Source organism: Vombatus ursinus, unplaced genomic scaffold, assembly GCF_900497805.2.
Source record: "Vombatus ursinus unplaced genomic scaffold, bare-nosed wombat genome assembly UNPS02014774.1, whole genome shotgun sequence".
In the NCBI taxonomy this organism is placed as follows: domain Eukaryota; kingdom Metazoa; phylum Chordata; class Mammalia; order Diprotodontia; family Vombatidae; genus Vombatus; species Vombatus ursinus.
Window position 1 is genome coordinate 13,314,050 of NW_020954552.1, and position 12,901 is coordinate 13,326,950.

The following is a 12,901-nucleotide window of genomic DNA, read 5'->3' on the forward strand; positions in this document are numbered from 1 at the left end:
GCATGCCATCATGAAATTGACATACAATGCTTATAAATTTCTCCAGGCAACCAAACTTTGACATAATTTTCCATAAAACTTCACAACTGATTGTATCAAAGGCCTTGGTCAGATCTACAAACATTGTGTACAGACCTCTGTTCTGCTCTTGGAATTTCTCCTGGAGTTGTTGGGCAGCAAACACCATATCGACCATTTCTTGGCCCTTTCGATAGCCACACTGGCTCTCAGGTAGATGGCCATCTTTCAAATGAAGGATCAGCCTATTAAGGAGAACTCTGGCAAGAATCTTACCAGCAATGACTAAGAGAGAGGACATCCCCCCATGATTGTCACAGGACAATCTATTTCCTTTATTTTTATAGAGATGGAAAATGGAGGCATCCTTAAACTCCTGGGGGATAACCTCCCCTATAACTTGGAAAATTTCAGTTAGCTTTTGTATGAACAATTGACCCCTTACCTTATAAATCCCAGTTATAATAGAATCAGTACCAGGTGCTTTGCCACATAAAAGGAGCCTAATGGCATTCCAAACCTCTTCTTCAGTTGGAACTTCAGCTAAGGAGGGATTGACTTAAACTTGAGGTAAACAGTCAATGGTCTTAGCATTGATTGATGATGGTCTGTTGAGAACATTATGGAAGTGTTCAGCCCATCTCTCTCGGATCATATCCTTATCACTAATCAATGTGACTCCATCAGCACTGGGTAGTTGAGATGCACCACAGGTCTTTGGCCCATAAATATCCTTCAGGGCATCATAAAAGTGCTTTGGATTGTTACCATCAGCGTAAAACTAAATTTCATCTGCCTTCTTACTGAGCCAAGAATATTGCCATCTCTCTAAGCTTTGCTTCTACTTTACATTTTGATGGAATTAAATACTACCTTCTTAGAGATGGATGAACTATCATGCTGGTAAACCCTGTGTTTTCATTTTTCATTTAGCAGCTTCTGAACTTCCCCATCATTTTCATTAAACCAGTCTTGGTGTTTGTGAGTATTCTGACCCAGATGAGCAAATGCACTATTATACACCAAATCTCTGAAAGCTGTCCACTCCTTTTCTGCTCTACTGTTGCCAACTGTGTTTGGCTCAACTTTCCCTCCAAATTAGCAACAAACTGTTCTCACCTAGAGAAGAGATCTAATCTATTGACATTAATGCTTCTGGTAGTCATTTTGCTTTGAGGATGACACTTTTGTTAAATGTGAATATTTAGCTTGGAGATGATAAGTCTATGATCAGTCCAGCACTCTGCACCACGCTTTGCCTTTGTCACTCTCACATGCTGTCTGTCTCTTCTCTTTACAATCACATAGTCTTTAAATGCCAATACTTGCTATGAGAGTGTATCCATGAAGTTTTATTGCATTTAGGTAAACAGAAGACAGTATTAGTGAAGAGAAGGTCATAAGATGCTTCTTCAAGTCTTCGGTAGTAAGTGACCATTACTGTTGCTGTTTCCAACTCCATTCCTCCCTAGCACTACCTGCCAAATCTGGTAGTCTGAGCTTACTCTAGTATTAAAGTCACCCAGAATTATAAAATTGTCCTCTTTTGGCACATTGATGATAAGAGTATCCAGGTTTTCATATTTTTTTTTCTTTAACCTCATCAGGGTTCATCATGTTGGGAGCATAGGCACTGACAATGGTCATGTGATGTTTTCCTGCTAGTGGCAATCACACTGTCATGTGCCTGTCTCATTTGCTCCTTTTGTTAGGCATACAAGCTTGTTGACTAGATTAGTTTTGATTGCAAAACCTACACCAGCTTCACAGTGCTCCCCTTTACTACAGTCACTCCAGAAAAATGTGTATCCAGCTCCAACTTCAGTAAGCTGGCCTTCATTTGCCAGTCTTGTTTCACTCAAGGCTGCTATTTGGATGTGATTCCTGCTGAGCTCTCTTGCAACAAGAGCTATTCGTCTTTCAGGTCTACTGGATTTTGTGTTATCTATAAGTGTGTGCATATTCCATGGTGAGTGGAATCATCTTTGAAGACATTTTTGTACATTTTTTTGTGTGTTTAGACCACAGAGTGGGATTCTCCGCCTGCTGTGTTAATCAGGCCAGGGTTGGGTAAGCAGACAACTTTTAGGGCACCTTTTCTAGCCCCTTCCTCACACCAACAGGTGAGCAGTAAGATCCTTAAAAGGCTGCTCAGACACCCAGGGGACTGCTGAATCCCACCACTGTGTCCAATGAGAAAACAACCCTATGGCCTGGGCCACCCATGTGCAGGATTGTTACTACAGTTCCCAGTGTATCCATACCTGCTGCTTTATCACTTGCCTGTTGCCACAGGACTTTGAGATAGGTAAAATGGTAAAAGGGTATGGGTGATGTCTTTTGATTCAAGTGTTAATTGGATTTAAGTGAGGCAGAGCTACAGGAAGTCATTGCTCACTATCTCCTCCAGAGTCATCATAGTCCAATGGCAAGAAAGAATCAATATGACTGGTGATGGCTCAAGATGCAGTGGATGACCTTGGCGTCTTAGATGTTTAACCAAGCTCAAAGCACTCCACAACACCTGCTTCAGCTGCCTTCATGGCCACTGGCAGAAATTGTTCTCCTCCACCCATTCCACAAGGGAAAGCTTTCACATGCTTGGGGTAGACACTCCCCTAACTCACCAATGGGTTTGAGACTCTTCAGTTAACCTCAACCTGGTTTAGCCTGTGTGCCAAAATGGTTTTCAGGATGTGGCCACTGCGCATACTGCAGCTTCTTGAAGCCAGTGGTAAGAGTTAAGTGGAACAGGTGGACACCAAAGGTGGAAAGCAGCCCTGAAAAGGGCTCAGGGGCCATCACACCAGAGGTACTAGTCTTCCCTGAATATACTCTACACATACTCTATATATAAACATGTAATCTATCTACTAAAGGAAGTAAGAATATCTAACTTGTAAAAAAGGAGAAAGCACAGAATCACTGCCCTCAAATATTCAAATTTCTATTATGAGTTTTACTTCTGAAGAAATGAAGGAAGATGCAAAGTGACTTGCTCATATGTTACCTGGCTAATAAAGATCTGAAGCAGCACTTGAACCCTATTATTAATGACTAGGTCCAGTCCTCTATACACTGGACTAAAGGGTTTCTCTGACTTTGTTATATTTGACCCCAGAGAAGAAGAACTGGGAGCATTTGGTGGGATGACAAATTTCATCTCAAGATAAGAAAAACCTCCTAATTATCAGGGCTCTCAACAGGTGGAAGAAATTGCCTCATGTATTGAATGTGTTTCCTATGTGGTAGTCTTGTTACTTACTTTAAGAGGGAGTTTTTCATGATCACAATGTGCCTAGCACAGAGACATGTGGAACTTGTACAGCTCCCTTGACTTACAACAGTGTCCTATTTATGAGACACTTAACTAAATGGTTGTTAAATGAAGTTTCTTTGCTACTTACTACATATCTGATTTTGGTCATTGCTTTACCTTTCTAAGCCTCAGTTTCCTTATCTGGAAATTGAAGAGATTTGACTAGATGATTTCTAAAGTTCCTTCTAGCTCAAATCCTAAGGTCCTAAGAACTATATGAGCTATATAGAGAGCCAATGAGGGAAAAAGAGAGGGATACAATGGTTTAGTGTAGCTGTCCTTGACTGGAGAAGATAAAATAAAGGAAAGGAATGATGCAAACACATTAATTGTATCTGCTCAATTGCAAAGCTCTTTGGAAACTTTTGGACCCTGTATTACCTAAACTTTTTGGTCTTCATTCTAAATTGACATTTGTGATAGAATAGTTTGAAAAGTCAAGTCAATAAGTTCGTGCAAACTGTATACTAGGCATTGAGTTAGGCACTGAGAAAGGCAAAAACCTCAAGGATTTCACATCCAGTGAGGGAGACAACATGCTTATAATCATGAACAAACAAGAAATACACAAGGTATATAGAAGATCAGAAGGAATTCATGAGCATTAAGAGGGACAAGGAAAGGCTTATGATAATTCTTATTTATACATATCTAACTTTAGAAAATATGGAACCTAGTTTACAAAACTTGCCTACTTATTTCCTGTGTGTCAGCTACTTACATGTCCCTGTTAAAAAGAGGAGAAAGAAAAGAAGAAGAAGAAGAAGAAGAAGAAGAAGAAGAAGAAAAAGAAGAAGAAGAAGAAGAAGGAGAAAACTATAACATGATTTAGCAAAAGGCACGTCATAGTAGCTCTAGAATGTCAGGGTGTGTGTGTGTGTGTGTGTGTGTGTGTGTGTGTGTGTGTATTCATTTTAATATTGTCACATACTTTTGTTACCTAAATCTTTTGTGGCCATTATTAATCTCTTATTTTACTCCCTAATGCTTCATGAAGTCTAATAAGCTAGAAGGGTCATTCTTTTAGATTAACTAACATAATCAACTCACCTACCCCAAAGAAGTTGAACCCATCATTTACATATTAGACTTAGAAAGATGGGAAATACCAGAGCAACTTAGCTTTAGAAGTATCTGATTGGAAGGGGTGGAAACTGGGGGGGGGGGCAGAGAGAGAGATAGGGGAAAAAAATAAGGTAGAGAATTATACCATTGTCAATTTTCTCCTTACTCAAGTTTTAAGAATGAGAAGTCATTTTTTTAAATGTAGATATTGTGTCAGGAAAGGAAATTTCCATATCACTGAATTCATCTGTGAACTAACATTTTTTTCAGCATATATAAAAACATGTGCTCAAATATATATATGTACATATACATACATACATATATATATATATTTAAAATTATATAACCAACATTAAGAGTATTTGGTTGATTAGCTTTGCTACCACAATCTTCCTATGCCATTAACTTATAGTCTTCTCCACTCTCCCCTAACTTGTTAGGTATCAGATATTTTTGGAATGCTCAATGGATATCTGAGGATACTATTCTTGTTTTGATCAGTGAAAGATACATTTTTGTGATTCAGTAATTTTCAGTCATGTCTGACTCTTTGTGACCCCATTTGGTGTTTTCTTGGCAAAGATATTGGAGTGGTTTGCCATTTCCTTCTTCAACTCATTTTACAGATGAGGAAACTGAGGCGAACACGGTTAAGTGACTTGTCCAGGATCACACATATAGTAAGTGTCTGAGGCCAGATTTAAACCCAGAAAGATGAGTCTTCTTGACTCTATGCCTGGCACTCTACCCACTTTGCCACCTAGCTACCCTTTAAAAATATAAATTACAAATGTTTTATATACTGTCTAAAAATTACTAGGGATATTATTTTCTCTTAAATTTTGTGTTATTATTTTTGTGCAAAAAAGAGTAATATTCACCAAATAAATGTCTCCTAGACTTTAGAAGCTTTGTAATAGAATGAGGAGTCTACTTTCTCTCAATATTTATTATGCTTAGGAAATTACTAGTTTTTGACTCTGATTTGCTTTTCAGCTCATTCATCAAAGGGGAACTATTAAGAAACAAACAACTCTTATCAGTTAGAATTTTAATGAATTAAGATGAAATGATAGAGTCTTAGTTGGCAGCTGATGCTGCAGGGTAAGTTTCTACATGTTGAAAGTAATATTAATTTATCTCATGATTAGGGTCAATTTGTTCTATTTAATTTTATGGTTACATTAAATATTTTAGGAATCCAACCATTGTGTGTGTGACCTTCTCTTTCCTATGAAATGCTTGATTTCATTTGACCTTAGTTCAAGTTGATTAATAATATCATATTTGTTTGACTGCTTTTTGCATCTTTTTTGTTCCTTAAAGAAAATACACAGTGTAGCAAAAACCAAAATATTTTTAGACTAACAGCAATGGCATGGGTATTTAGATAATGTATAATTTATCGTCTTCAAAAGAGATATATTTTTCTGCAATCCACATTTTTTCCACTGAGGATTCAATTCTTCTGCTCTCTCTCTCTCTCTCTCTCTCTCTCTCTCTCTCTCTCTCTCTCATTAGATATAAATGAATGTGAATCAGAGCCCTGTAAGAATGGTGGGATCTGTACAGACCTTGTTGCCAACTATTCCTGTGAGTGCCCTGGTGAATTTATGGGAAGAAACTGTCAGTACAGTAAGTATCATAAGCATATTTTTTTTTTAGTTATGTCTACTCCATGTATTATAGAAACAGCACCAATTGCTATCTAGACTGACAGATAACAAAAAAAAAAAAACCTAGTGAAGATGGTATTTATATTTGCTTCTACAGAGTATTCAGTGCCGTGATTACTGACTTCAAATTAGTTTACATTACTAGTATACGTAATTTTCCAGCTATATTTCACCTAATAAACTCCTGCTTTTCTTTCTTTCTTACCATCTCTTCTACCCTCCCCCTTCCCTAATTTGCAAAATAGAAAAAGAAAGAAAAATCCTATAAGCATTTCTTCAAAAAGTGATTAACCAAGTAGGTATGACATGTAGGGAGATGTAGTATGAGGAGGCATTAAGAGTAGAAAGAACATTGACTCTACTGTTCAAAGGAGTCTACTATTTAAATTCTAGCTCTGCCTCTTACTACTTGTGAGAACTTGATTAAGTTGCTTAGCCTCTGTGGGCTTCAGTTTGCTAATCCATAAAATGGGGAGATTGATCTAGATGATTTGTGTGGTCTTTTCCAGACATAGATCTATAAGCTTATGCTATATTAAAAAGACCACTGATAAGAACTCAGAAGACTTGTGTTCTCTATGTCTTGCTCTATTCCTTATTAGCTATGGGACCTTGAATGTGTCACTTAAACTTGCTGAAACTGTGTTTACTCATTTGTAAAAAAGGGCACGACAATTTATGAAGCCAATATAATTTAATGTAAAATGTATTGGATTTTGAGCAGATGACCAGGGTTAGAAACCTTGCAAATTGAGCAAATCACTTTACTTCTCTGGGCTTCAGTTTTCTCTTCTGTAAAATGAAGATGTGGGATTAAATGACCTCTGAGGTCCTTTCCAACTTAAAATCAAGCATCTTGTCTGGTCTATCCCACTGGATGTTGTAAAAAATAAAATGCAAGCACTCCATAAACTGTAAAGGCCTAACTATAGACAAGTATTGCTATTTTTGAATTTTAAAGTATAATTAGCCTCCGTACTATTGAATAAATTTATTAAAATAATGAAATTTTTAGAATAAGAGGTGGAGGTGGAAGGGAAATGAGAAATACCCTGTGAGATAGCATTAGAGAATAAACAGAATCTCCCTCTCTTCCTCCCTCCTTGCTATTGAGGAAAAGGAGGAAAGTGAAATGAATGGAAGGCCAGTGTCAGGAATGTTATAGAAACAGATGAAAGGAATATATGGGGTACAGGGACAGGGGAACAAGAAAGGAGGAGAAAGACATGAAAAGAACAGAGAATTTAAATACAGCAGGTTTGAGGGCTCTTGAATTATGTCTGTGCTGTTAGATTTCATACACACACACACACACATACATACATACATATTGTATACAAACATACACATAGCCATTCAGGAAATCTACATATATTAAATTAATTTATTATTAAATTAATATTAACAAATAACATATACATAAATACACACATGGCATATTCACATATTTATTTTTTCTTTTTTAATGTAGTATTTTATTTTTCCTTAATTACATATAAAAACAACTTTAAACATTCATTTTTAAAATTGAGTTCCATACTCTCTACCTGCCTACCCTCTTCCCTCATTGACAAAGCCAGCAATTTAATATAGATTATACATGAGTAATCATGTAAAACAAATTTTCCTATTAGTCATATTGTAAAGGAAAACATAGACCAAAATAAAAACCAAAGAAAAATAAAGAAAAGTTAAAAAAAAAAAGCATGCTCTAATCTTTACACAGACTCCGTCAGTTCTCTCTCTGGGGATGGACAGTATTTTTCATCATAAATCCTTCAGAATTGTCTTAGATCATTTCATTGCTGAGAATAACTTTTTTTTTTATTTTACATGGATTCTTCCTTGAAATAAGGATAAGGAAGGAATGAATAAAGTTACATAGCATCATATGTTTAAAGCTGGAAAGGACCTCAAATGTCATTTATATTGATTATATTCTATTTCAACCCTGTCCTCTTGCAGATGTGGAAGCCAAAGCCTAGGGAGGTTAAATGTCTTAGTCATCATTACTTAGAGGATAAAAACAGAATGTGAGCTTAGTTCCTCCAACTCCAAATCCAACATTTTTTTTTTTCCATTATACCATTCTGACTTTGCATAGCTAAAACAGTAGAGGAAAAAATGTGTCAGACAAATTTTGTCTACATTTTCACAAATACAACTACTATTCAGAACAGCTTAGGAACCAAATTGTGAAATGACTGTTTGGTAGTTTTGATGACCTGTGATGTATCTTTAGATTCAAAATGATTAAAGATTCATCAATGGTTATAAACTTGGAGAAACAAATAAAACCCCTGGTTTTGTTCGTAGGTTATATCTATGTTACTAAGTTACTTATTTCAAAAGTCATTTCTTTGTTTAACTGTCTTAATAATTGGTAGACTATCCAACCATATTGAATTGTCCAAGCTATTATCCCTATTGTCTATTATGACAATTAGAAATGTTGGGTTGACAAGCTTTTGTATCATGATTTATCATTTTATATGCTGTCCTTTCTATCTCTCCATCAGTCAAAGAAAATGTTTGTTTTCTTTACTCTTTCTCTACCTCTAACTTTGCTATTTTTTTCTTGCAACCTTGCCATCACATTTTAAACAATACTGTAGTCCAGGCTTAGCCTGTACTTGCAAGGGAAATTATGTGAATGTCTATTTTTTTTGTTTTATTTTCTATGAATTATACTGCTATCAAATTTGCCTGTTGGCTCCAATTTATTAAATCCATTCATTAGTTTTTGAGTTAAAATACTAATTAAGGATAATCTCTTTATATTTAAACAATCTAGATAATCCTATCAAATGCATTTCAATAATAATGATGTGGACCCATTACTCTAATTCATTCACTTTATCAATGTACATTGTAGAGAACCTTAGTGTTATTTGGAATTTGTGTCATAACCCTTTTTAATTATGCCATTATAGTTAATTATGTGAAAAAAGTAGTCATTACAAAATTCAATCACCTAATCAAACATTTATCAGCAATAATTAAATTAGGTTAAGCATAAATTTTGTAACTTCATTGATTGCCTAAAATTTATGTAGAATTTTCTGGTAATTGTTTACTAAAATGTTCTTAGAAGAAGGATGTTCATTCAATTAAGAATTAATGACAAATTGGTTGACATACGCCATCTTCTTCTGTAGATAAAAATGGTAGGAAGACCACATTCAATTTAATGACTTTAAAGCTTTGTTCTAATAAGTTTTGCTATTTTAGTGGAAATACAACTTTTGCGTGATGAACCCAACTCAGTCATTTAATTTAAGCCCTTATTTAGAGCCCCTTGGTACTCTTAAATGATATAAGCCCTTGCATTAAACCAGGCATTTCATAAAGATTATGAAAGAAAAAAAATATGATTAACTAGAATAAGCAAGCCTAGCCTCACTCTAATAGGGGGCTCCTTTGCCATGTATATTTAGCAAAACATGATGTGGTAGTGAAAAGTAATGGCAATAGAAATTGATAGGCCTTTAGTTTGCTAATCTAAAAGAATGTGTCACTGCTTTCATATGTTCGTCTATGTGTTCCACAGTACCTATGTACTGAAAACCTGCATTTTCCTCCTGGGTATTTAAATGTTACATAATTAAATTTCCAGGAATGAGACTAAAGTCATTCTTGTTCCTAACATTGTTTTTAGAAATGAAGATGGCCCATCATATCTAAGGGCAGTTCTCACAGGGAAGGCATGTGGAGTCTCGGGATTACACTAGCAAAGAGTGCAGCTTTTTGCAGTCTAGCAGGGTTTTATTAACAACTAAAGGAAAACTCTCTAATTAAAAGAAAAGTAGATTAAAAAAAAAAAAAACCAAGCTGTCTACCCTGCCCATCTGCTTTCAGCATGTGACTATATCCTCTGCCCATTCACTCTCTCCCTCACTATGTTGGCTCATGGAAGAATATATATAGTTTTCACTTTAGCTCCTGACAAACTAGGTCACCATTATAGAAATGCCTTTCTAGGATAGGGATGTTTCCAATGAGTTGGAATGTTAATCTAAGGATAAACTGTTTTACCCTTTTGTATTGATTTGCACCTTACCTATGCATGTGCTCATGTGCAGTAAGAGATAGGTATCTTCAGAAATTTTATGCTAATGGGACCCATAAATCACAAAAGTTCACATAAAAATGTGGAAGGAAGAGATAATTTCTTGTCTTTCTCCTAATTTCTCCAACAAATTGGACTGCACATCAGCAAGAGACCAAGTAGGGTCAGTTTTCCTCGGTTGTTATAAATGGGGGGGAGGCACATTAGTGATTAATTCCTTAGCCATCATGTGGGGGGGTGGGATGCTCAAGCACTCTGGAATATGCCACACATACCATCTACTTTTTCCTTCCCCCCAACACAACACCTGAGAAATTCAACACAAAAAGAGCTAAGCAACAGGTATATATTAAGTGTATGTGACAGGCATTGCGGCCCCAGGGGATGTGAGTTCAAAGAATAAAACAATCCTTATTCACGAAGCATGTACATCCTAATGAGTTAGACAACAAATAGATTCTAAAACACCTAAAGCATAACTATGAAGTGAATGAATTCAAACATATACAAAGTAATTAAATACAAGACTGGGAGGGAGAGAACTAGCAGCTGGGGGCATCAGGAAAGGCTTCACGCAGAAGATGTTTGGCTGTTTCTTAAAGGAAAAAAGGGATTTTATGAGGCCCCAGATAGGGGTACATTCTAGATGTGGGTGATACTGAAGGCAAGGACACCAGTATAGGGAATGGAACCGAGAGAAGGTTACTTTGGCTGAATTGCAGTGTGAGTTACTCTATAAGAGTCCGGAGTAATGTCCAGTGAGGCAGGAAAGCTAGTTGGGGCCAGCTTGTGAAGAGATGTGAACAGAGATTACATTTTACTCTAGAAGTAATAGGAAACCACTGGAATTGATGAAGCAACATGACCACTCTGAGCTTAAAGAAAATTTCTTCGGTAGGTTTATAAGGTGTACTAGAATGGGGAGAAACTCTAGGTAGAGAGCTCTTCCCTATCCCCCTCTATTCTGGTGCCTTCCCTCTGAAATTTTCTCCAATTTGTCCTATATCTTTTTGTACATAGTCATTTTGCAAAGTCTCTTCCAATAGACTATGAGCTCCTTAAGAGTAGAGACTGTTTTGTGTGTGTGTGTGTGTGTGTATTTTTCCTTTCTTTGTATTCCCAGCACTTAGCCCAGTGCCTGGCACATAAAACATACTTAATAAATGCTTGTTAACTTGACCAATTAAACTACTGTTGCAATAATCTGAGTAAAAAGTAGTAAGAGATTGAAATAAATTGAGTTTGAGTAGAGAGAGGAGTTGGCCCTGAAGATGTGAAGGCAGAAAGGGCAAGAATTGGGCATGATTACATGTTTGGGATGAGGGAAAGTGAGGAGTCAAGAATAATGCTGAGGTTATAAAACTGAAACACTTGAGAGATGGTAATACCTTTGAGAGAAATGTAGTTAGAGGATACAACCTATACATAGCTATTCTAGAAAGGCTGAGGCATGAACGGACAGCACTAAATATAATCAGATTTCTAAATTATGTCCCTTGGTCTAAAGATGATAGAGAAGGGAACTTTGCTGATTTTAATAGAGGGTCAGGTATCCCCAAATGGGACAATGCCTCCAAATGCTCCAATATGGTCATGACCCTACTGAAAAGGATGAGGCAGCACAGTGGAGTAAAGAGAGTTTAATTTAAAGTCAGAGGACCTAGATGCAAATCCTGTCTCTGTCATTTACTACCCATGTGTTATTGGGCAAGTCATTTAATTTCTCTAGGCTTAAACTTCCTCATCTGTAAAATAAAAAGTTTAGAGCCTCTAAACCCTAACCTCTCTGCTAATGTCAAATATGTCCCCTTCTTCTCCTACTGCCACCACTTTAGTGCAGGCCTACATCACCTCATCGCTGGACAATTGCAATAAGCTGCTGGTGAGACTTTCTGATGCAAATCTCTCCCTTTTCCGGTTACCAAAGTGATTTTCCTAAAGGGCAGGTCTAACATGTCATCCTTCCCCCTCCCCCAATGAATAAATTCTAGTGGCTCCCTATGGCCTTGAGGACCAAATACAAAATCCTCCATTTGGCATTCAAAGCCCTTTATAACCTAGCACCCCCAACTTTTTCAGTCTTCTTATACTTTACAACATGCCTCATACATTTCAAACCAGTTACACTTCCTTGGTGTTCCACAGACAATCCATTCCATCTCTTGGGTCCAAGAAATTTCTCTGGTTGTTCCCCCATACCTGGAATGCCTTGCCTCCTCGTCTCCACCTAGTGGCTTCCCTAGCTTTGTTTTTTTGTTTTTGTTTTTGTTTTTTGTTTTGTTTTGTTTTGTTTCATTTTGTTTTGTTTTGTTTTGTTTTTTTACATCCTAACTAAAATCCCACCTTTTCAGGAAGTCTTTCCTATTCTCTCTTACTCCTAGTCCATGCTTTCTTTTAATTATTTCCTTTTTATCCTATTGCTTGTTTGTACTTTTTAAATTTTTTTGGCTTGTCATATTTGTCATCTCCCCCATTAGATTATGAGCTTCTTAAGGGCAAGAACTGTATTTTGCCCTCTTTTTATATCCATGGCACAGTGCCTAGTACATAGTAGGCACTTAATAACAGTTCATTGACTGCATGAGAAAATTTCTGGCTTTGTTTGAATCTAGCCCTGCATGGGGCACAGCTAGGTGGTGCAGTGAATAGAGCACCTGGAGTCAGGAGGACCTGAGTTTAAATTTGGTCTCAGACCAAACACTTGACACTTACTAGCTGTGTGACCCTGGGCAAGTCACTTAACCCCAATAG

The 12,901-nt window shown here is 36.7% G+C and overlaps 1 protein-coding gene across 1 annotated transcript in view; it reads left to right on the forward strand.

The window, feature by feature from the left end:
• EDIL3 (EGF like repeats and discoidin domains 3) overlaps nt 1–12,901 on the forward strand; it is a 581,090-nt gene that overhangs the window by 313,872 nt on the left and 254,317 nt on the right. The window contains exon 5 of the mRNA XM_027864247.1: nt 5,927–6,040. Within this exon, the coding sequence (XP_027720048.1) occupies nt 5,927–6,040 (114 nt within the window). The remainder of the gene's footprint in view (nt 1–5,926; nt 6,041–12,901) is intronic.